Below are 26543 nucleotides of genomic sequence, written 5' to 3' on the forward strand. Positions count from 1 at the left end.
AGGTGATAATAATCCTAAATAAAAAGAAATGGCTGGCTACATTGGAAAGGTAGAAGCATTCCAGTACACCACAGACAAATGGATACTATATACTGAATGGATTGAGCAATATTTAAAAGCAAATGGAGTAGTCAATGAGAAGCATGTGCCAGTTTTGCTGAGGGCATTGGATATAAAGACATACAGTTTGCTTAGAAATTTAACTGCTCCAACCAAACCAGCCAAAATGAGTTTTGCTGATATTGTAAGTGTAATGCAGGAACATTTAGAACTGAAACCATTGTTGCTTGCAGAACTCTTTAGGTTTCATAAGCGGAATCAAGAAAAAGGGGAGTCCATTTCAGCATATGTGGCTGAATTGAAGAGATTGTCAGTGATGGGCTTAATGATGCACTGAGAGATCATTTAGTTTGTTGAATCTTACAGGATAGCATTCGAAAACGGCTCATAACTAAAACACAACTTACATTTAAAAGAGCTGTTGAAATAGTAGTATCAGTGGAAATAGCAGCCAGAGATGCAATTGAATTGCAACCAGGAATGAAAGTGAACGTGAACAAAATTGCATCGTCTAAACGGAAACCTGCCTGGCCAAAGAAATTGTGTTACCGTTGAGGCAGAGGCTCATATAAACCAGATCAATTCAGGGTTAAAGGTGAAACCTGCAGAAAATGCAACAAAATAGGATGCATATAAAGAGGCAGACAAAAATAAATGGACTCTCAGCAAAGAGAAAAAGATAAAGAGTCCAGCTGCAGTTTCAAAAAGAGCACTAATCTGTATACTGTTGACTAAAATCTGATAATGATAAGAGTGACACAGGACTGAATAGCCTTATGATTTACAGTGTGAAAACTGTCAATAGATAAGCAATATGGCTTACACCAGGAGTGAAAGGCAAATTAATTAAAATGGGTATCCCTTTTGCCGATCAACTTTCCAACTCTTAGCTCTATCCCTCCCCTTCCTGTCTTCTTCTATCATTTTGGATTTCCCCCTCCCTCTCCCACTTTCAAATCTCTTACTATCTCTTCTTTCAGTTAGTCCTGACGAAGGGTCTCAGCCCAAAACGTTGACTTCCTATGGATGCTGTCTGGCCTGCTGCGCTCCCCCATCACTTTGTGTTGCTTGAATTTCCAGCATCTGCAGATTTCTTCATGTTTGCATTAATTAAAATGGGATTGGACACTGGCTCAGCTGTTTCAGTCTTTCCACAAAATGAGTTTGAATGGCATTTCAAAGATACTGAATCGAACTCTACAGATATCCAACTAAGAATTTATACTGGAGAAAAGTTAACTCCTGCTGGAATAATATTCGTAACAATGAAATAAAACTTGCTTGGATTTCCAGCATCTGCAGATTGTCTATTGTTTGTGACTGGAGTACAACAACCAACAAGCCACGTTGAGTTTGTATGTGGTAAAAACAGGAGGCCAGCATTGTGGGGATGTTAGTGGCTGAGGCAACTACAGCTCGATTGGAGACTTATCCACCATTTGCATGTCACATTCCCTGCAGTAGAGTCAACTGAAAGCGAATTAAGGAAGGTACTGGATAATGCCACACTGTCTCCATGCTGTGCACCATGAGCCATTGCCCAACGGAGGACAAACAGGTGTTGGTGCCAACCTCTGGTTGGATGTATATTGGATCAAGGAAGGACCAAGCTGCTCCCAGGAAATGTGAAAGTGACGAAAGCAGTGGTCCAACGACAACAGTTTTTGTTGGCAACGTATCTGAGAAAGCTTCTGATTTGTTAATCAGGCAGTTACTTGCAAAATGTGGCCTGATTTTAAGCTGGAAGAGAGTTCAAGGAGCTTCAGGAAAGTTGCAAGTATTTGGCTTTTATGAGCATAAAGAACCAGAATCTACTCGTGTGCATTAAGGTTATCGCATGAACTACAAGTGGGAGACAAAAGCTGCTTGTAAAAGTGGATTGAAAGACCAAAGCCCAGCTGGATGAATGGAAGGTCAAAAAGAAAGGAGTCAATGGAGATACAAAAACAGATTTGTCAGATGATGTTGTGGATGAGGAAACCAAGAAGAGAAATCAGATAGTAATGGGAACAATGGGTGGATTAATGAGAGTAAATTCCTACAAACGCCACAGAGAAGGCCCCAGAACTCGAGATTATTTCACAGCCACAAGTCTCACGAGTGACCACCCCGTCGCCTCACCCTCCACCCCCCCCGCCCCCTCCCCGTTGTCAGGAAAGCCATTATCCTACAAGAGTAAGAAATCCTCCACAGCAATTAAATCTTTAGGCCTGAATGGGGCACTTTAACATTTACTATGCTGTGGATGCCTGTGTAGTCGTGGTGTTATATAGAATATTGTGTTGGGATGCATTCTATATTGAACTGCAGTTTATAGCTAAGCAGGGAGGAGTGTAATGTATTTAATATTTCAGTAATAATGTAAATATACTGTTTGATTAAGCATTCTAGATCTTTAAATAATTGATTACTGGCTATATGTAAAAATAAGTGAATTACAGAACATAAGAGTGACAATTTAAAAAAGATATAACAGAATTGCAAAAGCTGCAAAATGTTGTTAGATTGATCCCTGGACTGAGAGTTTGTTTGAGTTGGAGACTGTTGAGGAAGAAGCAATTTTTTCTCATTGTGAGGGGTGATCTTTGTGGGGTTGATAAAATTATGATAAAGGGAAGATATTTGAAAGTGAGTGGCCATAAGTGTAAAGCAGAAACATGTATATCCAAGTAAGGAACTCAGCAGAAATATCTTCAGCCAGAGTGACATGAATGTGGAACTTGCCGCGACATAGAGCAGCTCAGGTGACTAATGCAGCTACATTATGAGGAAGCTAGGTAAACGTGTGGGAGAAAGTTCAAGGATGTATTGCTGGGGTGAGACTTCTGTTGAACAGGAACACATGAATCAGTCAGACTGAATGGCTGCATTGCATGCTTATGAGTTTAAACTGTAGATTATAACTATGGTGATTTGAGCATAAGGTATGGTACCAGAAAGTTTGATCCAATTGAGCATGACCCCACAGAACTCAGGACTTGCTTTAAAATTTCAGTTACAACTTGGACAGATGTTGAGGCAAATGTCTGTGGGTTCTGGTAGGGAATGCTACCGATAGCTCCAGGAAATGTTGGGTTCTGCACGCACTGCCCAGATTATGCTGAACTCTCTCTGAAGGAGGAGGGCCAACTTCCTTGGTGCCTCCTAGAATAGAGAAACCCTTTGTCTTCTTGAACTAATTCCGTCAGATCCAGCAAAGCTTTGTCTCGGTATATTTTCCTTCCTCGTCATCATCATCATCAGGTGCCCTGCCCAGTTTGGGTTTTGACTGCCATGGCCCACACACTCCTGTTTCGGGTCAAGTGGATCAATTCATTGGTATTCATTTCCAATTTTCTGGCTGCTGTCTCTATCATCATTTGTCTTTGTCTTCCTCTTGCTTTCTTCCCCTCAGTCTTTCCCATAATTACTGTGCATTCTAACTCCTCTTTCCTAATCACATGTCCAATGAAGTTACGTTGCCTTTTCATGATCTCATACATTATTTCTCTTTTTGTGCTTGCTCTGTTCATGACATCCTCGTTAGATATTCATTTTGTCCAAGATATTCTTTGCATCCTCCTCAAAAACCACATCTCTGCTGCTTCAATTCGTTTCCTCATGTTACTAGATATTGTCCAACATTCTGAGCCATATAACTTAACTGGATGAACATAACATTTCAGTACTCTGAGGCGGGTTGTCGTGCCTAGTTTAGTATTGGTCAATATACTCTTCATTTTCATAAAGGTTTCTTTTGCCATCCCTATTCTTCTTTTGAAGTCTATGTCACACCTGCCATCTGATGTCACCCAGCTTCCTAAGTAGCAAAAGTTCTGTACTTGTTTTCTGTCTTTCCCGTTTATTCTCAGCCTGCAGATAGGATTCTCCTTCTTTTTGAATATCACCATACATTCTGTCTCTTTGCAATTGATAGATAGACGCATTTTTGCACTTTCTTCAACAACTGTACCAATTAAGTTTTGTAGTTCTTCCTCTGTACTTGAAATTAACACAGTGTCATCTGCATATCTGAAATTATTGATGTTTTCACTGCCAACTTTGATTCCCAAGCTGTCTCTTATTTTTTGTAATATTGTTTCACTGTACACATTAAATAAATCAGGGGAGAAAACACACCCTTGTCTAATGCCTCTCTTGATTTTCGTAAACTGACTCACTTCTCCATCTATCCTTACAGTGGCAGTTTGTTCCCAGTACAGATTTCTGATTAGGTGGAGGTCTTCCTTGTGCCGTTCACGAAACTTGAAAGTCTTTTGAGACAAAGTAGACAGTCTCAAAAAGTGTCAGGGGTACAGAAATGTAGGTGGAGTTGAGGGGAGCTTTTTGGTGGGGGGATGGGGAAATGGACAGAAACCTCTTGCTTGTTTGAATTTTCGCCAAAATGCTGTGGACTTTCAGGAGACCGGAGTAAGGAGTATCCTGGTTCTGGGATGCGGTCATGGTCAGAAGGATGTGGCTGTAAGTCGTGAACATCCGAGCAGTAATGGAACAGGGGCCTTTGAACTTTTCCTACTGTTGTAGGGAACTTAACTCCTGTTTTAATATGATTAAAGATTGTGGGGAAGATTAGCAGCCATGGTATTTGAAGCCATTTAAATTTTAAATTGAACTTATGATTATGTTTTAGTCATAGTCATACTTTATTGATTCTGGGGGAAATTGGTTTTCGTTACAGTTGCACCATAAATAATTAAATAGTAATAAAACCATAAATAGTTAAATAGTAATATGTAAATTATGCCAGTAAATTATGAAATAAGTCCAGGACCAGCCTATTGGCTCAGGGTGTCTGACCCTCCAGGGGAGGAGTTGTAAAGTTTGATGGCCACAGGCAGGAATGACTTCCTATGACGCTCTATGTTGCATCTCGGTGGGATGAGTCTCTGGCTGAATGTACTCCTGTGCCCAACCAGTACATTATGTAGTGGATGGGAGACATTGTCCAAGATGGCATGCAACTTGGACAGCATCCTTTTTTCAGACACCACTGTCAGAGAGTTTTATTTGAAGGCATTAAACAGTTGAACAAATGACCCAAGTAACAAAGAAAAGAATTAATCGGATAGTTTTTGCAGAGAAGTGGATGTCTGACCCGCTGTCTAAAATGGAAAGCCAGATATAAATGATGAGTGAGTGGGGAGTGGCCTGTAGCTCACTGGCAAAGGCAACAATAAAGAATTATTCTGACAGAGGAAAAGGAAATAAAATTGGTGAGAGTGGTGATAAAATATAACAAGAGACAGGAAGGGTTTATAGGTATCCTAGTAGAAGCAACACAATCGAATGAAGAATTGATTGCAAAGTTGAAGAACTGGTATAAGGAAAAGTGACGTGGCAGACTGTAACATCAGAACAGTGAGCTGTTTGTTTTGTTTGTCTCCCCTCCCACTGTGGGAGGGGGTGACGCCTCTCTGTCCTTTGTTGGTGAGAGAGAGAAAGAGCCTGTGGTTTGTCGAATTGTTGGGTGAACAATGGTTTATGTTGGATTGCAGATCACGGTCTCTCTTTGGGGCCTTGCTGGTGCTTGCTTGGTGGGTGGTGGGCACTGATGCATCCTGCTGAAGTAAGTGGGGAGGGGGAAGGGGGGCTTTAGTATTCTAATGTTTTTCTATCATTCTTGCGGGTTCTCTTCTGTTTTTGTGGATGTCTCTGGAGAGTAAGAATTTCAGGTTGTATATTGTATACGCTGGCTGGTGGTGCAGTGACATCAGCACCGGACTCCGGAGCGAAGGTTCCTGAGTTCGAACCCAGTCGGTCCGCTCCCGAGCACGCCTTCCATCCAATGCCGGGTTGAGTGTTGAGCTCGCAACTCAGCCTCGTAAAAACAAACTGCGCTGTGAGAAGGACGTGGGGGACCACTCACAGAATCTTTCCTCCAAGACAACCACTTGAAAAGTGGTCGCCGAGGCTCTGACAGAGTATGGCACACGCAAATAAATATTGTATACATTCTCTGATAATAAATGGAACCATTGAACCATAAATAATCAGGCAAAGTTAATACAGGGAGGCATTATTCTTCATTTTGATGAGCCAAATCAGATTGTCAAAATAGCTTGGAGTATCAGCCCTGGAGGATTACCTGGGGACAGTATTCTGAAACTGTCTGTTATTGAACCATCGAGGAATGGACTGCATCAGATTTACCTTCCCTATTAAGCTTTGGTAAGTGACCCTCAAGGAAAGAGTGGCCACAATTTTGTATGCGGGTCATGAAAGGTACAAATCAAAGATTAGATTCTTGACCTTAATGACACCGATTTATGGAGAAGTGCAAGGTGAGTTAGATTAAAAAGTTACCAAATGATGAACATACGAAATATAATCAGAGTCCCTGTAAGAAATGTGGCAAACAGAGGATACAATTAGACTGGGCAGAACGCAGGCCCTGAGGCCCAGTGCTCACCCAGTGAAGACAGAGGCATCTCCCATCCTGTGGTAGCCAACTCCTCTGGTGGCACTGCCGTGGAGTAGGCTGATCTCTCAGGGCAAGCGCCTCACTGCTGGGCTAAGCCTGATGCAGGCACAACGCAACCCTACCATGTGGGTGGGACATATCAGCTTCTGAAGTACCTATTTTTAATTATTTATTAGTTTAAAATTTTCACATGTATTCTTTACAGCTGCCCAAAAGCCCTGGGAGACGATCGCTACCGCTGGTACCATGACCAGGTGCTGAACACAGTGGCAGAAAATATCTCCTTGGCCACTAACAACATTAGGCACCTCACCAGCCCAGAAAGCCCTCAGCCTTTATCAAAGTTGGAGACCAATCACAGCCTCTGCACAGATCTCCAGCAGGCTTACACGCCACGGCATCTGACTGGCAACTGAAAGTCGATCTTGGTCAGCAATTAAAGTTCCCTGACTTCATCGCATCGTCATCCCCGAGGCCTGATGTGGTCATTCTGTCCAAAACCGTGAAGCAGGTGCTCATGGTAGAACTGACAGTGCCTAGGGAAGATCGGATTGAGGGGGTGTAAGAAAGCCAAATAGCAGGAGCTGGTAGAGCCATGCCAGAGACAGGGGTGGAGGACCCCTGTAGTGTGAGCCTACAGAGATGGGCTGTAGAGGTTTTGCTGGCCTCTCACTCTGCAGGACCTACTGTCTCCTTGGCATCACGGGGGCTGCAAAGAAAGAGCCGGTGGGCTCCTGAGTGAGCCTCCAGATGGCTATGGATCAAGAGGTGTGAGCTGTGGACCAACGCTGCTCAGACACAACCCGGGGCCTATCAACCCCGGCTGGGGCCCCTGGGCAAGTGTCTGATGATGAAAGACCCAAATCACATGATGACGCAGGGTTACATCGCTGATGGTGTGTCCCAGCGCACCACCTTGGATGTATCTCAACATCTTTTTAGTTAGAATAAGTAAAAATGTTTTTCATATATTGAATTCACAGATTGCTTTGTTTAGAGCTGGAGACTCATCGGCTGTCAAAGCCATTTGTGAATGTAGCCAGTTGACTCTTTCTTTTCTGTCCTTCAGTTAATCCAGCTCTGTGCTAATAAGCAAAATGGTGAGTGAGCCAATATATAATGTAATGCCCTTGTATTACATGACCCTGTATGGTATCTCATCAAATGCAGTTTGAAAATCTGAATATATTGTATCTACCAGTTACCCTATTCCACCCTGCTAGTTAAAACATAATTATAATTAAACAGGTCACCATTTATTTTATTTAAGCCTCTTAAAAGAAGAGGCTTATTACCTTATTATGTTATCAAGGAGGGTAGGAAAGTTGATGATTGGGTGAAATTTCAGGAAAATTGATGAAGATGCGTCTGAGGAAAAATGATAAAACAACAAGTAGAGAAAATTGAAAATCAATTTGAATCACATAAAGAAATTATAGGGAATGAAAAAATGACAAGGAAATATCTGTATCTGTCTTCATTATAAAAGACCCAGTAAGTGTAACAAAACGGAGACTGGGTTCAGGAAGTGTTGCTAATATTACACTAAAGAGGAAGTACTGAAGAAATCAAGACTAAAACCAGAAAAGAAATCTCTTGGTCTGAAATCATCTCAGGTTTGCTAAAAAAAAAGGGAAGGCCGCGAAAATAACTACAGGGAAATCTGCAGCTGCTGGAAATCCAAAGGAACACGCACAAGATGCTGGAGGAACTCAGCAGGTTGGACAGCATCTGTGGAAAAGGCAGCCACAAAAATTTCCTCCATTTCCTTGAACAATTCCAATAGCTGAATTCCAAAATTATTGGCATCATACTGGAATTTATCAGTAGGGTGGTGGTAAAGAGAGAGTTAGTAAATGATGATTAATCTGTCAACACAGATTAATAATCTACTAAACAGGGTGGAATAGGGGAAACCGGTAGATACAACATAACAGGATTTCCAAAAGCATTTGCTGAGGTACAACAGAAAATAGTTGAATCAGGAGACTACTTTTTAGCACAGAACTGATTTGGTTAAAAGTCATAGTTCAAAGTTCAAAGTAAAATTTACATACATGGCAGCACATGCATTCTTTTTCTGCAGGTATAGCAAACCTATAGAACAGTAATGGTAACATCAGGAACTGTTAACTGTAAACTCTGCAAATGCAGATTGCTATAAATAACGAGCATGAAAAGAACAACATAAGAGAGTGTAGCTGTCCCCTTTTGTTCAAGAGCTTGATGGTTGAAGGGTAGTAACTGTTCTTGAACCCGATGGTACGAGTCCTGAGGCTTTTGGTCTGGGTGGTGAGGATCTGTGATGATGGATGCTGCTTTTCTACAACATTGCTTCAGGTAGATGAGCTCAATGTTGGGAGGGTTTTACCTGTGATATACTGGGCTGAATCCACAACCTTTTGTAGGATTTTCCACTGAAAGGCATTGGTGTTCGCATCCCAGACCATAATGCAGCCAGTCTGCACACTTTCCACCATTCATCTACAGAGGTTTACCAAGGTTTTTGGTGTCATGCAGATTCCTGAGGAAGCAGAGGCGCTGTCGTGCTTTCTTCTCAATAATATTTATATGACGGGTCCAGGACAGATCCTCTGAGATAGTGACACCCAGGAATTTAAAGTTATTGATCCTCTCCACCTCTGATCTCCCGATGATTACTGGCTCATGGATCTCTGGTTTCCCTCTCCTGAAGTCTACAATCATTTCCTTGGTCTTATTGACATTGAGTGGGAAGTTGTTATTACACCACTCAGCCAAATTTTCAAGCTCCTTCCTGTATGCTGATTCATCACCACCTTTTGATACAGTCCACAACAGTGGTGTTGCCAGCAAACTTGTATACGGTGTTGGAGCTGTGCTTAGCCACACAGTCACAGGTGTAAAGCGAGTAGAGCAGGGGACTAAGCACACTGCCCTGTGGTGCACCTGTGCTGATGGAGATCGTGGAGGAGATGTTGTTGCCAATCCGAACTGACTGGGGTCTGCAAGTGAGGAAATCCAGGATCCAATTGCATAAAGAGTTATTGAGGCCCAGGTCTTACCCAGTGGCTAGATGGGAGATGCCAGAGAGTAGTGGTGGATAACTGTGTGTCAGATTGGAGGACGGTGTGTAGTGGTGTGCCTCAGGGATCTGTACTGGGTCCAATGTTGTTTGTAATATATATTAATGATCTGGATGATGAGGTGGTAAATTGGATTGGTAAGTATGCAGATGATACTAAGATAGGTGGTGTTGTGGATGATGAGGTAGGTTTTCAAAGCTTGCAGAGAGATTTAGGCCAGTTAGAAGAGTGGGCTGAAAGATGGCAGATGGGGTTTAATGCTGAAAAATGTGAGGTGCTACATTCTGGTAGAACTAATTAAAATAGGACATCCATGGTAAATGGTAGGGCATTAAAGAATGCAGTAGAACAGAGGGGTCTAGGAATAATGGTCCACAGTTCCCTGAAGACGGAATCTCATGTGGATAGGGTGCTGAAGAAAGCTTTTGGTTTGTTGGCCTTTATTAATCAGAGCATTGAGTATAGGAGTTGGGATGTAATGTTGAATTTGTATAAGGCATTGGTAAGGCCAAATCTGGAGTATTGTGTACAGTTCTGGTCACTGAATTATAGGAAAGATGTCAATAAAATTGAGAGAGTACAGAGGAGGTTTACTAAAATATTGCCTGGGTTTTATCTCCCAAGTTACAGAGAAAGGTTGAACAACTTAGGTCTTTATTCTTTGGAGCATAGAAGGTTGAGGGGGGACTTTTGATAGAGGTGTTTAAAATTATGAGGGGGATTGATAGAGTTGACGTGGTTAGACTTTTTTCATTGAGAGTGGGGGGGGTTCAAACAAGAGGACATGGGTTGAGAGTTAGAGGACAAAAGTTTAGGGGTAACATGAGGGGGAACTTCTTTACTCAGAGAGTGGTAGCTGTGTGGAACGAGCTTCCAGCAGAAGTGGTTGAGGCAGGTTCCATGTTGTCATTTAAAGTTAAATTGTATAGATATATGGACAGGAAAGGAATGGAGGGTTATGGGCTGAGTGCAGATCGGTGGGACTAGGATAGGGTAAGAGTTTGGCACGGACTAGAAGGGCCGAGATGGCCAGTTTCCGTGCTGTAATTGTTATATAGTTATATATGGTCTTGGAGCTTACTGATTAGTTTAGAGAGAATGATGGTATTAAATGCTGAAATATAATCAATAAAAAGCATCCTGACGTATGCATCTTTGCTGTCCAGATGTTCCAGGATTGTGTGAAGAGAATGAGATAGCATCTGCTGTAGACCTGTTGCTACGGTAGGCAAATTGGAGAGGATCCAAGATACCACACAGGAGCTGATATGCTTCAACACCAGCCTCTCAAAACACTTTATCGCTGTGGATGTAAGTGCCACTGGGCAATAGTCACTTGGACAGGTTACCACGCTCTTCTTGGGTATCAGTACAATTGAAGCCTGTTTGAAACACACCGGCGCAGCGAGAGGTTGAAGATATCCGTGAATACACCAGCCAGTTAGTCAGTACAGGCCTTCAGTACTTGGCCAGGTACTCTGTATGGACCGGATGCTTTCTTTGGATTCACACTCTTGAAGGCAGCCCACACGTCATCTTCAGATACTGAGACCAAAGGATCATCGGGAGACTTGGGGGTGCACGATGGTTCCTCCCTCTTCTGGTGGTCAAAGCGAGCATTGAGCTCATCTGGAAGTGAAGTTTTGCTGTCTCCTGTGTCGCAAGATTTAGTGTTGTAGGAGCTTATGGCATACAAACTCTGCCACAGCTGTCGAGCATCCTCATTGATTCCAGTGTAGTCCAGAACCACCACTTCACTGAAGAAATGGCTTTCCAGAGATCATACCTGCACCTCTTGTAGCATTCTTGATCTCCAGACTTGAATGCCTCTGATCTGGCTCTCAGCAGGTTCCCAATTTCGTTGTTCACCCAGGGCTTCTGATTGGGGAAAACCCTGAATGATTTTGTGGGGACAAAATGAACAATTTGATAAGGTCTGTAACCACTCTGGTGTAATCATTCAGGTCCTCAGATCAGTTCTTGAACACGGCCCAGTCCACTCACTCAAGACAATCCTACAAGCTTTGGAGAGGGTGCAGAAGAGGTTTATCAGGATGCTGCCTGGTTTAGAGGGCATGAGCTATCACGAGAGGCCGGATAAACTTGGGTTGTTTTCTCTGGAGAGGCAGAGGCTGAGGGGAGATCTGGTAGAGATTTATGAGATTATGAGAGGCAGAGACAGAGTAGACGGGGGTATCTGTTTCCCGGGGTTGAAATGTTTAATACCAGAGAGCATGCATTGAAGGTGAGGGGGTGTAGATTCAAAGGGGATGTGAGGGGTAAGTTTTTTTTTACTCAAGAGTGGTGAATGCTTCAAATGCACAGCTTGTTGTGGTGTAGAGGCTTTTAAGAGACATTTAGATAGGCACATGAAAATGAGGAAGATGGGGGGTGGGGAAGGATATGGACACTGTGTAGGTAGGAGGGATTAGTGTTGGATGTTTTTGATTTGCTTTTTAGCTGGTTCAGCACAACATTGTGGGACGAAGGGCCTGGTCCTGTGCTGTACTCTTCTATCAAGAGTAATCAGGTTGCTTCTGGCTGACAGTCTGTTGCAAGTGGGCTGTCATAGGAATGCCAACTATCCACATTTTCTTTGAATCAGGAGTGTAACTTGTACAAGTCAGTTTGGCTCTAATATTGTACTCAGAAGGATGGTGGTGCTGGGTGGGAAGTGAAGCGGATCCATTCACATCAGCCCCTGAAGTGTGCACAATTTCCCTCAATACTGTTGCTGTAAACACTGACAGCAGAGCTTGAGGATAAAGATTAGTACTTGCCAAGGCAGACTGCTGTCTCAGTTTCTACAGTGGGGGCCTGATTCACTATTAAACTATCGTACAAGAAGTCATACTTGCAAAATCTAGCTGGATTTTTTCCAAAGTTCAAAGTACATTTATTATCAAAGTCTGTATACATTGTACAACCTTGAGATTTGTCTCCTAACAGGCAGCCACAAAACAAATAAGCCCAAAAGAACCCCTAAAAAAGACCAAACACCTAATGGTGCAGAGAATAAAAAAACAAATTATGCATACAATAGAAGTAAATAAAACACATTTAGAACAGAAGAGAGGTCACAGACACAAAGCCCAGAGCAGGCCACAGCCTTGGCCTCTGTTCAACGCAGAGCCGAGTAAACGTCACAGGGCAGCAAGCAGAACTGGCTGAACCCTCGCCGCTGGTCCCAACACCCTGCAATTTCAATCTGGTCCAGCGCTTAAATTGTCCAAATATCGGGTCATTCCTTCCTCTAGGTCTCAGGCCCAGTCACTTTGATACTTTCCTGGGCCTAGAACTGGCGCCATGTTGCCGCCTGTACCCGACCTTTCTGAATCAGCCTGGCGCTTCGATCAACCAAACTTTAGGTCTATCCTCACTCTCAGTGTAGGTGGCCGGGCCTCGACTCTCCCTCACCTCTACTTGCCTCAACCTCACCTTGCACCCACTCGCTTCAACCCTCGACTCCACTCACTTCGACCCGTGACTCTTCAGTATTTTTGCCGTGATTGTTTACCCTGTTTTACCAGGAAAAAATATTAATAAAGTTTTTAGTTGTACTCTTTGGTTTGCTTGCTGCCGATAAGTAGTCGCTGGGCTTCACCAGTGCCATCTTAAACAGGAGGTAAATTGCAAGTGCAAAGTTATGGACACACATACAACAGAAAGGGCCCCTTTGCCCAACGAGGACTGTGCTGTCCATTCATTTGCACTAAACCTTTGCTAATTCCATTTTTATTCTCCCCACATTCCCTGCAGATTCTACCATTCACCTACACACCAGGGCTAGCTTACAGTGGCCTGTGAACATACCAGCCCACATTATAAAGTTGTAAAGGTGGCCATGGAGACTTACAGCTCAGCACCCCATACCAGGGAGGGCTGCTTTACTATCTCTGCTCCCAGGTTTTCTCTTGAAATAGTGTTAAGGTAAACACTATTTACCTTAGTGTTTCTAAGGTAAACACTACCTCTCCAATAGGAAGTGAGAGAGATAACTATATGGTTTCGAAGTAAATTGAAGTGTGTGGACTGAAGCTGAACATTGAGATCAGTAATGATCTGTGGCTTGCTTCTGCATCAGTGCACCAATAAAAATGTTCCCTTCTTTTCCATTTAATAGCTGCCAATACTTTCACCAGTGAATCAGTGTCCCTGGGCGGATTTAAGATTGTTGGGACTTGAAAGGAATTTTCTTGGAAACAGTCTGTAGTAGAGAACTGGGTGTGCCTGTACTGGTTTGGGATTCCAGGTAGTCTATCAGTATTTGCAGGGGTGACACACGGTCGGAGATGGCAACAGTTTTCTCTAAATTAACGGACAGGTAGTAGGTGGGGCCACAATGAGGTCGATTGTATAACATGATTTAGAGCAACAGCATGGCCTCACTGAGTCCGTAATTTCCTCCTGTAACCACAGGTTTTGACTGAATTATTGAAAGTAATGTGCGGGTTGACACATTTCCCTGCATTTTCCAATGCACAGGTGATAAATAAAGTTAATCATTAAAACTCTGCAATAGTCAGCAGTTTCCACCATGATCTTCCTTGGTACTGTGTCACATCTTCTGGCTTCGTAAAGAGATTTTCCAAGATTAGGACAGGGTTCCATTCCTGAGAGATGTTTAACCCAAACAGATCACGTCAGAAATGTAGCCGTCCAGCAATGTGATTAAACATAAGCCAATCTAGGGAAATATTTTTAAACCAGGGTTTTAACTCAGCCGTTTAGATTTCTCTGCAAGATGCAATGATATTGCCAGCACTGAGTTCCCACGAGACAGAAGATGCCTGGAGCTCTCCCCACTCCCCAACAGCAAATCTGTCCCACTGCTCTCCCAAATGCTTATATATATGTATGGGCTGTGTGTAAGTCAGGCATTCTTAAGGACCAGTATAGAGCCCTGTCTGGTGTCCTTTATCTGTGGTTCTAGAGTTAAGCATTAGTGGTGAAATGGAAATTAATGTCAATCAGGTGCTGCTTTTTGTTTCAATTTCTTTCCTAATTCTCTCCGCATTCAACTTTGTTTATTTTATGGTTCTATTTTATTGAATGTTGCACTGTATGACTATGGGTTGCCCTTCTATTGACTATGGCTGTTATGTATAGCATACCTGTATCTTTTCTCTGCAGGTATAACCTGGGGCAAGGTGGTGGCCCTGTACGCTGTAGCTGGCGGATTAGCCATTGACTGTGTGAAGCAAGGACAGCATGCAATGGTGCACACTATTGTTGATTGCTTGGGAGAGTTTGTCCGGAAAACACTGGTGACGTGGCTAAGGAGACGGGGTGGATGGGTAAGCGACCGTCTTTCCAGCAAACTTCAGTATCTGTAGTTGTATTGCTCCATTTATTAAATGACTGTCCATGGTGGTGGTGCTCTGGCTGAACTACAAGGATAATAACTCAAGGCCAGCCCTGGCAATCTAGAATTCAGGTTCAAACCCTGCCGTGGCAACTGTAACATTTAAAATCAGTCAATGAAGTAACATGCAAAATAAATAAAATATAATCCTAGCAACAGGAACTATATGAAAACCCTTGTTCCCTGACGCATGTTGGTCTGTTTGTGTCTCCAGACCCAGGATTATTTGATTGACTGTCAAATGGCTCAGTATTCAGTTGTTTCATAACCAAAGATGACTGATTATTCCCTTCATAGTGTTAGTTAGGGACTGACAATAAATTCTGGCTTGCCAGTGGTGCCACCCCCTGAAAAATGAATAAGAGGTTTACATTAAAATATTACAGGCAACTGCATGGCTTGTTTGGCCGTCTAAGCCTTCAGATCAGGAACAAAAGTAGAAAATGCTAGAAACACGCAGCAGGTCAAACAGCATCTGAGAACAGGAAAACTGAATTACGGTTTCAGGTTAATAGGATAAGACCCTTCGTCAAAAGTAACAAAGTGGTTTTAACATGAAACACATTTTCTCTTTCAATGGATGTTGCTTGACCTGTAAAATGTTTCCAACATTTCCTGTTCTTATTTCAGATTTCCAACATCTGCTGTTTTGATTTTCCACCAGACCAAGGTCCCAGATTGAACATTAATTGGTGCTGATCACCAGTCAGTAAACAGAGAGTTACAGACCAGATGAATAAGACTGTAAGACATAGGAGCAGAATTAGGCCATTTGGCCCAACGAGTCTTCTTCACCATTTCATTCTGGATGATCCATTTCCCTCTCAGCCTCATCTACTATTTTCTCCTAATTTTCTCTATTTCTGCATAAATATGACTTAAAATGTAATCAGATATTCACATGTCCTAAAAATCAGATAAAAAGAACCCAATTAAATCAATATCACAAAAGACATTTTACTTGTTCATTTATTTTTTGAGAAAAATGATCCAATATTACATGTATTTGTTGAAAAAGTATGTGAACCTCTGGGGTAAAGCCTTGTACAAAAGCGATTTGGATTCAGGTGTTCCAATCAATAAGGTGAGAGGTATGGAATGGGTTGTAGAGGTGCCCTGCTCTATAAACAAAAGACACACAAATTCAGGTTACAGACAGAGCCTGATCCTCCCAAGAAGGATCTGTTTATGTGCACCATGTCTCGATCAAAACAACTTTCAGAGGACCTTAGAAGAAGAATTGTAGAGATGCATGAAGCTGGAAAAGGCTACAAAAGCATTCCTAAAGACCTGAGTGTTCATCAGTCCACAGTAAGAGAAATTGTCTACAAATAGAGGAAATTCAGTCCTGTTGCTACTCTCCCTAGGAGTGAACATCCTGAAAAGATCACACCAAGAACACAACATGCAATGCTGAAGGAGGTGAAAAAGAACCCAAGGGTAACAGCAAAAGACTTGTAGAAAGCTCTAGAACTTGCTAAAGTCACTGCTCATCTGTCCACTGTAAGAAAAACACTGCAAGGACACCACAGAGGAAACCATTGCTCTCCAATAAACATTGCTGCACGTCTCAGTTTGCAAAAGACCACCTGGGTGTTGTACAAAGCTTCTGGGATAATGTTCTGTGGACAGGTGAAACAAAAGTTGAACTTTTTGGCAGAAATGCACATCGCTATGTTTGGAGTGAAAAGGGTACTACACACCAACATCAAAACCTCATCTCAACTGTGAAGCATGGTGGAAGGAGCATCAGGGTTTGGAGCTGCTTTGCTCCCTCAGGGCCTGGAACAATGAATTCAAAATTGTATCAAGACATTTTACAGGAGAATGTCAGGGCAGCAGTCCGTCACCTGAAGCTTAATAGAAGCTGGATAATACATCAAGGAAATGATCTGAAAGGCAAGAGTAAATCAACAATAGAATGGTTTAAAAAGAAGAAAATTTGTGTTTTGGAATGGCCAAGTCAAAGTCCTGACCTTAATCCTATAGAAATGTTGTGGAAGTACCTAAAGCAAGCAATTTATGCAAGGAAGTCCAACATCCCAGAGGTGAAGCAGTTTTGTAAGGAGGAATGGCCTAAAACTCCTCCAAGCCGATGTGCTGGACTCATCAACAGTTACTGGAAACATTTGGTTGAAGTTATTGCTGTACAAGGGGTCACACCAATTACTGAAAGCAACGGTTCACATAATTTTTCCAACAAATACATGTAATATTGGATCATTTTTCTGTAATTGTTATATGGTTATATCTATATGGACAGGAAGGGAATGGAGGGTTATGGGCTGAGTGCAGGTCAGTGGGACTAGGTGAGAGTAAGAGTTCGGCACAGACTAGAAGGGCCGAGATGGCCTGTTTCCGTGTTGTAACTGTTACATGGTTATATGGTTATAAATAAATGAAGTATAATGTTTTCATGTTATTTATTTAATAGGGTTCTGTTTATCTAGTTTTAGGACTAATATGAAGATCTGATCATATCTTAGGTCATATTTACGCAGAAATAGAGAAAATTTGACAGGGTTCACAAACTTTCTAGCACCACTGTAAGCTCCCTAATCAAATTTGGATGATTATACAACACCCAATCCCGAATAGCTGACCCTCTAGTGGACTCATCCACCAGCTGTTTAAAAAAAACCATCTTGTAGGCGTTCTGCATCAACCTGATTTTCCCAATATTCCTGCATATTGAAATCCCCTGACTATCATAACAATGTCAGTTTGACATGCCTTTTCTATCTCCCAATTGTAATTTGTAGTCCACATCCTGGCTGCTGTTTGGAGGCCTGTATACAACCCCCATCAGGGTCTTTTTACATTTACAGTTTCTTCACTTTATCCACAAGGATTCTACATCTTCCGATCCTGTGTCACCTCTTTCCAAAGATTTGATTTCATTTTTTACTTACCAACAGAGCCACCGCTCTGCCTACCTGCCTGGCCTTTTGACACACTGGATGTTAAGCTCCCAATTATAATCTTCTTTCAGCTACAACTCAGTGATGCTCATAATGTCATATCTGCCAACCTCTAACTGCACTACAAGATCATTTACCTTATTCCGTTTACTGCATGCATTCAAATATAACACCTTCAGTCCTGTATTAATCCCCTTTTTGATTTTGTCCCTCTTTTATGTACCAGATTATCCCACTGACTGCAATTTTGCCTGATCTGCCCGTCCTTCCTGACAGTCTCACTACACACTGCCTCTGCTTATAAACCAACAGTCCTGTCCTCAGCCCCATCAGTCCAGTTCCTATCCCCTTGCTAAACTAGTTTAAACCCTCCCCAACAGCTCTTGCAATCCTCCCCACAAGGATATTGGTCCCCTTCGGGTTCAGGTGTAACCTGTCACTTTTGTATAGGTCAAACCTTCCCCAGAAGAGATCCCAATGAGACAGAAATCTGAAACTCTGTCTTTTGCACCAGTTTCTCAGCCACGCATTCATCTGCCAAATCATCCTATTCTTACCCTCAGTAGTGCGTAGCACAGGCAGCAATCCAGAGACTGGAGGTCCTGCTTTCCAGCTTTCCACCCAGCTCCCTAAATTCTCTCTTGAGGACCTCTTTGCTTTTCCTACCCATGTCATTGGTGCCAAGGCTTCTGGCTGCTCACCCTCCTCCTTTAGAATGTCATGGATCCCATCCGAGCGTCCCTGACCTTGGCATCTGGGAGGCAACATACCATCCAGTTATCTTCATCGTATCCACAGAATCTCGTGTCTACTCTTCTAACTATGGAATCCCCCATCACTACTGCAGTCCTCTTCTCCCTCCCATCTTCCCTTCTGAGTCAGACTTAGTGCCGGACACCCAGTTGCTGAGGATCCCCCTAGACGGGTCGTCTCCCCCAACAGTATCCAAGACAGTATACTTATTATTGAGGGTAATGGCCACAGGGGTATTCTGTACTGGTATCCCTTTGTTCTCTTAACAGTCACCCAGTTACCTGCCTCCTGCAACCTAGGGATGACCATCTCCCTGTAGCTCCTATCTATCATCTCCTCAGCTTGCCAAGCTTGGTGTGGATGTGGTTATCCAGGAGGCTGGAGGTCTCCCAGAATTCCCACATCTCACACAAAGAAGTCAACACAGCCCCTGGAGCCACTCTCCTCTGTGTCCTAACAGATGATGAATGAAGAAGAAAGTCTCCAGATACTTACCTCACACATCTGTTCTTGTTGAAACCCAATGAACCAAAGCCTCCCCACTCTAACCCTGGTCCTCTCACACAATGGCCACTCTGCTTGTTCCTGCCTCATTTTTATTCCCCTTGTTAATGAATCGCAACTGCACCACTGAAAAAAAGACAAAATCCTGCAAAAGCTCTTTTTTTCAAATCACTCTTTCCTTGACATGTGTGAGGCCTCCTTTGCTGATTTGACTGCAAGTGCACTGCCAAAAAATTAATAATAATAGAGAAGGGGTAACTCCCAATCATAGAGAGAGAGGGACATACAAAATAGGATTTTAAAAAAGGGAAATTTATTACTGATAACAAAAGGTCTGCAATGCAGAAAGCCTAATGAGTGTAGAAAGTGCAGGGTAAAATTAGAAGGCAGCAAATTTTAAAATATTGGCAGGCAAATTTATAGAATTTCCTAATATCTTTTGACGTGCAAGGGGAAATGAGATAACAATGTACAAACTATAATGTATAACAATGCAGGGTCTAGACAGAGCCAAATGATAACCTATTGGGAGGTAAAAGATGGATGCAGTTTTATGTCCCATGATCCTCTCATATCCCCTTTGCCAATCACCCGTCCAGCTCTCGGCTCCATCCCTCCCCCTCCTGTCTTCTCCTATCATTTTGGATCTCCCCCTCCCCCTCCCACTTTCAAATCTCTTACTAACTCTTCCTTCAGTTAGTCCTGACGAAGGGTCTCGGCCTGAAACGTCGACTGTATCTCTCCCTGGAGATGCTGCCTGTGTTCACCAGCAACTTTTATGTGTGTTGCAGTTTTAAGTTTGATTGACTATTTGAGATAAGGCAAATCCTTGATGAGGATGGAATATTTGAAATATCAGTATTTTTTAAAGTTCACATGGGCAATTTGATCAAAATATAAAAGACCCTGACACCCAAAGGAGAATTGGATTAAAAATGAGCAAAATGTGAGAATGCAAAAAGCAATGGTTGGTTGGGCGTTTTAGTGGCTGGAGGACAGTGAGCAATGAGCACCTACTGTGCTCAGTAGTACTACCCTTGTTGATCTTTGTGATCTACATCAGTGATTTATACCTGATTAAGAAGTTTGGTGGTAACAATAAACTTGGTGGTGAGAGATAATGAGAAGGAAAGTTATAGGTTACAGAGAGTTCAGAATGTACTGGTTGTGTTGGGACAAATGCATTTGGGGAGGGCATCCAAGGCAGGGCTTAGAAAATGGTAAGGTACAGGAAAGTGTAGATGACCCAGTGATGGCTGATACTGAGATTATTGTTAAGATGTAGAATAACGGGAAGATTTTGGAGTTACGTTCACACTCCTGAGAGATAGTAAGTACATTTATATTTACACAAGCCATAAAGTCCTTGAAACAGCTGGTTTATTATTGACCTTGGTGCTCTGCAGATGAAACTCTTGATCATAGTTATCTTACAAACAAGAGAAAATCTGCAGCTGCTGGGAATCCAAGCAACACGCACAAAATGCTGGAGGAACTCAGCAGGCCAGGCAGCATCAAAGTACAGTCAACGTTTCAGGCTGAGAGCCTTTGGCAGGACTCACATTTATTTTCTGGTTTTTAGTTAATGTTCAAATATTATTTTGGTGCACCTTCCCTTCTAGAATGCTTTGTAAGCTTGGAACTGATGAAGGGTCTCAGCACAAAACGTAGGTACTGCCTGGCTTGCTGAGTTCCTCCAGCATTTTGTGCGTGTTGCTCAGATTTCCAGCATCTGCAGATTTTCTCCTGTTTGAAAAATGCCTCGGGCAAGTTTTTATTGTAAACACAGACTTAAAGACTAGAGCTCTGCACATTCTCATGTGCACTTTCTAGTAATAGTCAATCCCTAACTAATTCTATATTTATTTTAAATTGCATTGGTATCTGTTGCTTAAGCAAAATGCTGCATTTTACCTCAAGTGTAAATAACAAGAGAGAATAAAGCATTTTCCAAACTAATTTAGTAGCTTTGATCTAAACTCTGGCCCGAGTCAAGTGGTGTTGAATAATTTTCCTCTGTTCTGATCCAGGTTGATATTACAAAGATTGTGGTCAACAATGATCCCAGTATTCATGATCATTGGCTCATTTCTGCCATCTGCACCTGTGGACGTTTCCTCAAAGCCATCTTCTTCTTCCTACTGCGAGAGCGATGACTCCAGCTGAAAGATGTGCTTTATTTAATGCAATACTAAACTCTGCACACCTGAACACACAGCCTTGACTGAAAGGAACTTTTCTGAACTTGCTGGACCGGAATATGAATCATTTGAGTTATTGGTCAAAAAGGGAAACACTGTCTTAAAAAAGAATGGTACAGGGGAGGATGAGGTAGATCAAGAGATTCAGTATTCCCATCCACAACAGCAGTCAAATTAAAACTCAGCAATAAACTACACTGAATGAGGTAGAGTGTAAAAATGACACCATTACAATGGTTTCAATGTGGATTCTACATATTAGCTGCACAGTAGTGAACTTGCTAGTGTTACAGAAATCCAACCTGAAGTCAGTCTAAAATGCAAGAAGGAGCTGGAATCCTGATCAGCAAACAGTTGACAGAATTCTGGGAAGACTCTTTTACCTTTTACTTTGTTGTTATTGTGAAGAGTTTTGCAGTGTTGGAGGGGGAAGAAAAGTAATTCTACTATTTTACTGTTCATAGATACAAGGTTATTAGCTACACTCTGTGTATCGTTTATTTTCTTCATGCAGAGATTTATCTATGCTGATGTCTGCAGTGTAGTTTCTTTCCAGCACAAGATGTCTTTATTTCAGGGACTACTGTTTTTGTTCTTGATTGCTTTCTGCTTTATTAATTTATTTCCTAAAACTCCCAAAAGAGTTAACTGGGACCCATCAGGACCAGTACATTTTGGCCCAATTAATCAGCTGCCCCAAATAGACAAAGTTCAATGGAAATAGTTAAAAAGGTATGAAAAAAGACAAACTGATTAACAAGTTAGGTATAAACTACAGACAAATTAGAACACTACCAATACAACCACAGTACTGTAAAACTGGGTATTAGTTCCTGATACTTATTGATGGAGGAATCCATCTGCTTCATGCTCTTTTGACTGTAAATGAATAAAATCAGCACAGACACCTAGTGCAGATAACGGACTGTCTTCATACACTGCTGTCGATGATTGCATCCTCCAAATCTTCATTTTCAATGTAATATTCAAGATGATTATCAATACCTTCAAATTATTTGTAGTTTCTAATTTGTTGAAATGGTGAAATCATTTCATTTTAACTCCCGACCTTTTCTGGCATCTCCAAACCTGAATGCTTGAAACTGTAGTGAGCAAAGCAGTCTGAATCGTCTTACTGTTCATTTCTTGCCAACTCTCAGTGACAAAAAAAATACTGCTTTTTCAACACAAATACATGCAACTGAAGCTATTTTAAAATTGCTCACACGAAGCACGGGGTTGTGTCGAAAGGTCACACAATTGCACACAGGTGCTAGTCAGAAACTGTTTGGCAACAGTCTCCTGCCCCAATTAAGTGGCAGTGTCCCAAATAAACGAAGGGAATCCCAGCTATTTTCTTGATTAGATATGATCTTTAAGAGTTGTCCTGAATAAATAGCTGTCCTGATTAACTGATGGCCAATTAACCAGAATCCACTGTATATGCCACTACATACAACCCCGAGATTCATTTTCACGTAAGCATTCACAGTAAATACTGGAAACGCAGTAGAATCAATGAAAGACTGCCCATGACAGGACGGACAAACAACCAATGTGCACAAGACAACAAATTGTGCAAATACAAAAAGAAATTGATAAGTAGGCAATAAATATGGAGAACACAACATTCAGGCATAGACTGACAAGTAGAAAACAACTAATGCCTCACAAGTAACTTCAACAGGAGAGAGTTTAGGTACTTATCCTTGTAATTCAATGACATTACCATCACGTTCCCCTATCATCACCTTTGTAATCATCTTTGTCCAGAAACTCCACTGAACCAGCCACAAGTGGTTGAGTATCACTTGTCAAGTGAAACCTCAAAACCTTCCCATCATTCATAAGACACAAGTTCATAGAACTCAGAGTTAAACAGCATGGAAACAGGTCTTTTGGCCACCTGCTCCATGCCAACCAAGATGCCCCATCCTAGATAGTTTCATTTGCTAGCACGTGGCCCATAACCTTCTAAACCTTTCCACCTGTCATTAGAAAGTTGTTATTGTACCTACTTCCCCCGGCAGCTCATTTCACATACTTTATGTATACTTTAAGTTTCTATAAAATCTCTCTATGCCTCTCAACATTTTATACAATCTCTCCTTATACTTAACTTGATTACTTTATTGTTGCCAAACAATTGATACTAGAGCGTACAATCATCACAGCGATATTTGATTCTGCGCTTTGCGCTCCCTGGAGTACAAATCTATAGTAAATATAATAAATTTAAATTATAAATCATGAATAGAAAATAAAAAAGGAAAAGTAAGGTAGTGCAAAAAAACCGAGAGGCAGGTCCGGATATTTAGAGGGTACGGCCCAGATCCGGGTCAGGATCCATTCAGCAGTCTTATCGCAGTTGGAAAGAAGCTGTTCCCAAATCTGGCCGTACGAGTCTTCAAGCTCCTGACCCTTCTCCCGGAGGGAAGAGGGACGAAAAGTGTGTTGGCTGGGTGGGTCGTGTCCTTGATTATCCTGGCAGCACTGCTCCGACAGCGTGCGGTGTAAAGTGAGTCCAAGGACGGAAGATTGGTTTGTGTGATGTGCTGCGCCGTGTTCACGATCTTCTGCAGCTTCTTCCGGTCTTGGACAGGAAAACTTCCATACCAGGTTGTGATGCACCGTAGGAGAATGCTTTCTACGGTGCATCTATAAAAATTACTGAGGGTTTTAGGGGACAGGCCAAATTTCTTTAGCTTTCTCAGGAAGTAAAGGCGCTGGTGGGCCTTCTTGGCAGTGAACTCTGCTTGGTTGGACCAAGTCAGGTCATTTCTGATATTGACCCCGAGGAACTTAAAGCTTTTGACCTGTTCCACCTGCGCACCACCGATGTAAATGGGGTCGTGCGGTCTGCTACTCCTTCTGAAGTCAACAACCAATTCCTTCACCTTACTGACGTTGAGGGATAGGTTATTGTCTTCACACCATGCCACCAGGTTCTTAATTTCCTCTCTGTACTCAAACTCATCATTACCTGAGATACGGCCTACAATTGTGGTGTCATCAGCAAACTTATATATTGAGTTTGATGGAAACTTGGCTACACAATCATGGGTGTACAGTGAGTACAGCAGGGGACTGAGTACACAGCCTTGTGGGGCACCGGTGCTCAGAGTGATTGTAGAGGAGAGCTTGTCCCCTATTTTTACAGCCTGGGTCCTGTCTGTGAGGAAGTTGAAGATCCAGCTGCAGATCTGAGTGCTAAGGCCCAGGTTCTGGAGCTTAGGAATCAGTTTATTTGGAATGATGGTATTCAAGGCAGAGATGTAGTCAATGAAAAGAAGCTTTACATATGCGTCTTTATTCTCCAGGTGTTCTAAGGAGGAATGTAGGGCCAGAGAGATGGCATCTGCCGTTGACCTGTTGCTCTGGTAGGCGAATTGCAAAGCGTCGAGGTTGACCGGTAGGCTGTGGGTGATGTGTGCCATAACCAATCTCTCGAAGCACTTCATAGCAATTGATGTCAGAGCCACAGGTCGATAGTCATTCAGGCATGCCACCTTGCTCTTCTTCGGCACCGGGATTATCGTTGCCTTCTTAAAGCACGAGGGGATCTTAGACTCCAGCAAGGAGCAGTTGAAGATGTCAGCAAACACTCCAGCTAGCTCGCTTGCACAGGCCCGGAGAACCCGTCCTGGGACGCCATCTGGGCCCGTCACCTTCCTCGGATTTATCTTCAGGAAGGCCCTTCTAACGTCCTCCTCGGTGACGATGAATCTCGATGTCACCAGGTCCAGTTCATCCGGAGGGAGCAGGACGCTCCTCTTCTGTTCGAATCTTGCGTAGAATATGTTAAGTTCGTCAGGAAGAGAAGCGCCACAGTTATTGATATTCCCAGCCTTTTCTTTGCACCCAGTGATCTCATTTAGACCCTGCCAAAGTCTACCGCATCCCTCTGGTTAGCCTGGGCTTCCAACTTGGCTCGATATTGCCTCGGCGGGAGGAGAGAGAGCAGCGCGCCGTGCGTGCACAGCCCTCTGGTGAAAAATGATATCGTATCCGTTAAATAGGGGCCGTGGACAATTCTGATTTGATGGAGACGGACGTGAAAGCACAGAGGAACATCTGGAAAAATTTCTGAAACACCAGTTCGCTGCTGTTGTTACTGCGTGATCCGGAATCTTTCGGAGGGAAGGCCTCAAAATCCGCGGCGTTGCCTGCTGTTGGCGACCGAGATGGAGGTCGAATCGATCAGCTAGAGATGGCACTCAGTACTCGGTGTCGGAAAGCTGATCAGAGCTGGAAGTTTTCGGATGACTCAGAGTTGGACCATGTCGGGTATGGCAGGGGGAGTTTTTCTTCCTTCTCCCGTCTGCGTGAGATGTGGGACATTTGAGAAACTTTGAACTTTTACTGTGCTCATGGACTTCTTCATTAAGTTATGGTATTGTTGCACTGTAGTAACTATATGTTATAATTATGTGGTTTTGTTAGTTTTTTTCAGTCTTGGTCTGCCCTGTGTTTTGTGATATCACACCGGAGGAAATATTGTATCATTTCTTAATGCATGCATTACTATATGACAATAAAAGAGGACTGCGTGTCTTCATAATCATAATAGCTTTCCGGAGTTCATGCCTGGATTCCCTGTAGCGACTGGTATCCCCGGACCTAAAAGCCGCAGCTCTAGCCTTCAAAAGGGACTGGACCTCATAATTCATCCAATGTTTCCGGTTAGGGAATACCCGGATCGTCTTGCGAGACACACAGTCCTCTGTGCATTTCCAGATAAAGTCTGTGATAGCTCAGGTTAGCTGCCGAGTCCTTGAATACTAACCAGTCCACCGATTCAAAGCAGTCACGGAGGACCTCATCCGTTTCCTCCGTCCAACGTGACACTACTTTTGACACCGTGACCTTCCGCATCAGTTTCTGTTTGTAAGCCGGGGGGAGGAGTACGGCCTGGTGGTCCGATTTTCCGAAGTGAGGTTGTGGGACGGAACGGTAGGCATCCTTGACTGCTGTGTAGCAGTGGTCAAGTATATTCGGGCCTCTAGTGGGGCAGGAGACATGTTGGTATAACTTTGGCAGCGCCTTTCTGAGGTTGGCTTGGTTAAAGTCCCCAGCTGTAATGAGCAAAGCCTCCGGATACCTGGTCTCAAGTTCACTGATGTTGGCATACAGTGTATTCAGAGCACACTCCATGTCTACCTGGGGGGGAATGTCAGTATGACCGAGGTGAATTCCCGTGGCATAGTAGGGATGACACTTCACAGACAGGTGTTTCACATCTGGGCTGCAGGA

At 42.8% G+C, this 26543-nt stretch overlaps 1 protein-coding gene across 2 annotated transcripts in view; it reads left to right on the top strand.

The window, feature by feature from the left end:
* The window catches only part of boka (BCL2 family apoptosis regulator BOK a), a 64006-nt gene extending 40360 nt beyond the window's left edge, over nucleotides 1–23646 (top strand). The window contains exons 4-5 of one of the 2 annotated variants that reach the window (XM_063046228.1): nucleotides 14680–14843; nucleotides 21120–23646. In XM_063046228.1, the coding sequence (XP_062902298.1) occupies nucleotides 14680–14843; nucleotides 21120–21245 (290 nt within the window). In that variant the 3' untranslated portion in view covers nucleotides 21246–23646. The remainder of the gene's footprint in view (nucleotides 1–14679; nucleotides 14844–21119) is intronic. The other variant, XM_063046229.1, reaches the window with a different exon arrangement.
* Nucleotides 23647–26543: the final 2897 nt, after the last annotated feature.

The sequence above is a fragment of the Mobula hypostoma genome, chromosome 4 (assembly GCF_963921235.1).
Source record: "Mobula hypostoma chromosome 4, sMobHyp1.1, whole genome shotgun sequence".
Lineage (NCBI taxonomy): Eukaryota > Metazoa > Chordata > Chondrichthyes > Myliobatiformes > Myliobatidae > Mobula > Mobula hypostoma.